Raw genomic sequence first — 2,500 nt, 5'->3', positions numbered from 1 at the left:
GTTTGGGGTTTGGGGTTTGGGGTTTAGGGTTTTGTCTCCAAGGCTGTGGGGTTGCGTGAGGGAATGAAAGTCATTAGCTGTTGGAGTAGTAGGGTTTAGGGTTTAGGGTTTAGGGTTTAGGGTTAAGGGTTTGGCTCTTTATTTTTCTGTTTCGGGGTCTATTTGTCTGGCGTTTTGTCTCGTTTCTTGATTGCTATTTTACAAATTTATTTATTTATTTATTTATTTATCTATTTATTTATTTATTTATTTATTTATTTATTTATTTATTTATTTATTTATTTATTTATTTTTATTTATTTATTTATTAATTTATTTCTATTTATTATTTTATTTATTTATTTATTTTTCTGCTGCAGTTGATATAGAGCTGAACAGCCCGCGGGCCGTCGCAGTGTCTCCTGACGGCGTTTTATACATTGCAGATACCGGCAACAAAAGAGTAACCCTAAACCCTAAACCCTAAACCCTAAACCCTAAACCCTAAACCCTAAACCCTAAGCTCTAAGGTTTGAAAGCTGCAGCGGCGTTGAGTGCTTGGTTTTGCTGCCAGGGTTTAGGGTTTAGAACGCCAGCTGGAAGCGGTGCCTGTGCGGGGTGTAGGGTTTAGGGTTTAGGGTTTAGGGTTTAGGGTTTGTGTTTTTGCGTTTTAGCTGCTGCAAGTGGTGGAGGGAAAGGCGGAAGAAATAGAAATAAAAGAAAGTTCAAAAGCAACTTTAAAAGATGAAAATATAAATTACCAATTGGGAACCATTGAGGCTCTCGTCTACACAGAAATCCAGGGTGTAAGGGTTTAGGGTTTAGGGTTTAGGGTTTAGGGTTTAGGGTTTGGGGTTTGCGGTGCGAATTGCGAAATTCTTTTTGCGTTTTTCTTCTTTTTTCGCATATTTTTCGCGCGTTTTTTGTTTGATTTCTTTTTTGAAAGTTAATTCATTTAATTAATTTTAATTATTCAAATTAATTCATTATTTGTTTATTTATTTCTTTTTCTTTTTTTATCAATAAACCCTTTTTGCTTTTTCTCCCTTTTGCTGCAGCCCGCCCTCATTATGGCCGACTCAGAAAACCATGTGTCCGTCTATCCTGCTGCTGCTGCTGCTGCTGCTGCTGCTGCTGCTGCTGTTGCTGCTGCTAGGTTGCTGCAGCTAATGCTGCTGCTGGGACTTTCCTATGTTGGAGCTGCCTCGTTGCTGCTGCTACCTCTCCGCTGCTGCTGCCTGGCTGCTGCTGCTGCTACTGCCTCCCTGCCGCTGCTGCTGCTGCTGCTGCTGCTACTGCCTCCCCGCCGCTGCTGCTGCTGCTGCCGCTGCTGCTGCTGCTGCTGCTGCAGCAGAGCTAGGTGCTGCGGGTTTTGGCGATTAGGGTTTGGAGTTTGGACTTGGAAACTCTGGAAATGGAACAACTTTTGGGAAATGGCAAAAAGGGTTTTAGCGGAGACGGGCGGATAATGGCAGCAGCAGAGTCAGCTGTCGATACACCCTACGGGGTGGCCGTGAACGAGCAGGCGAGTGTTTTGCTGCGAAGTCCCGGAAAAGGCTTTTTCGGGGGTTTTTCGGGGGTTTAGAGGTCCTTAAAACCGCAATTAAAACCCTAAATCAGAGGTTATTGAGTGCTGCATTCAGTGGTTTGAAAAAGCCGCGAAAAAGCCGCGGAAAAAGCGGAAAACGCGGAGTTGTGGGGTGTGGGGCGTGGGGTGTACGTACAGCTGAGCGGCCGCACTGCTGCGGTGTACGTACTGGACCGCGGCAACCGGCGCGTGCGGAAAGTCTTTTTGTTGAAGAAAGAAAAAAGAGAAATAAAAGAAATAAAAGAAATAAAAGAAATAAAAGAAATAAAAGAAATAAAAGAAATAAAAGAAATAAATGAAATAAAAGAGACACTTGGAGACTCTTCCCCTTCGCCCTGTCCCGAAGGCACTTTCCTCAACGTCCAGGGCGCAGCCACGCCCGACGACTGCATCCCCTGCCCCGCAGGTCCTCTGCTGCTGCTGCTGCTGCTGCTGCTGCTGCTGCTGCTGCTGCTGCTGCTGCTGCTGCTGCTGCTGGAAATGCTGCTGCTGCTGCTGCTGCTGGTGTGGGTGTGGCTGCTGCTGGAAATGCTGCTGCTGCTGCTGCTGCTGCTGCTGGTGTGGGTGTGGCTGCTGCTGCTGCTGCTGGTGTGGGTTTGGCTGCTGCTGCTGCTGCTGCTGTGGGTGTGGCTGCTGCTGCTGCTGCTGCTGTGGGTGTGGCTGCTGCTGCTGCTGCTGCTGCTGCTGCTACTGCGGCTGCTGCTGCTGCTGCTGCTGCTGCTGTGGGTGTGGCTGCTGCTGGAAATGCTGCTGCTGATAATGCTGCTGATGGCAATGGTGCTGCTGCTGCAGACAAAGCTGCTGCCGGTAGTGCTGCTGCTGCTGCTGATAATGCTGCTGCTGCTGCTGCTGCTGGAACTTCTGCTGCTGCTGCTGCTGCTGCTGCTGCTGCTTCGAATTGGAGTCGTTTGGGCTCGTTTTTTTTGCTTCTTG

General features: G+C 47.8%; 2 protein-coding genes across 2 annotated transcripts in view; one reads left to right on the top strand and one right to left on the bottom strand.

Moving 5' to 3' along the window:
• Window positions 1-1,564, top strand: part of ENH_00084550 (Cytadherence high molecular weight protein 2, related) — a gene marked incomplete at both ends in the record, with an annotated part of 4,865 nt that extends 3,301 nt beyond the window's left edge. Inside the window, 3 exons of the mRNA XM_013583523.1 lie at window positions 654-785; window positions 1,038-1,072; window positions 1,363-1,564. Coding sequence (XP_013438977.1) covers window positions 654-785; window positions 1,038-1,072; window positions 1,363-1,564 — 369 coding nt within the window. The remainder of the gene's footprint in view (window positions 1-653; window positions 786-1,037; window positions 1,073-1,362) is intronic.
• A 358-nt stretch (window positions 1,565-1,922) lies between these two features.
• ENH_00084540 (hypothetical protein) overlaps window positions 1,923-2,500 on the bottom strand; it is a gene marked incomplete at both ends in the record, with an annotated part of 1,448 nt that continues 870 nt past the window's right edge. Inside the window, one exon of the mRNA XM_013583522.1 lies at window positions 1,923-2,500. This exon is cut by the window's right edge and continues 145 nt beyond it. Within this exon, the coding sequence (XP_013438976.1) occupies window positions 1,923-2,500 (578 nt within the window).

This window comes from Eimeria necatrix, genomic scaffold, assembly GCF_000499385.1.
Source record: "Eimeria necatrix Houghton genomic scaffold, Enh_scaff962, whole genome shotgun sequence".
NCBI lineage: Eukaryota > Apicomplexa > Conoidasida > Eucoccidiorida > Eimeriidae > Eimeria > Eimeria necatrix.
Note: the sequence above shows the minus strand (reverse complement) of the source record. Positions and strands in the feature narration are given on the sequence as shown.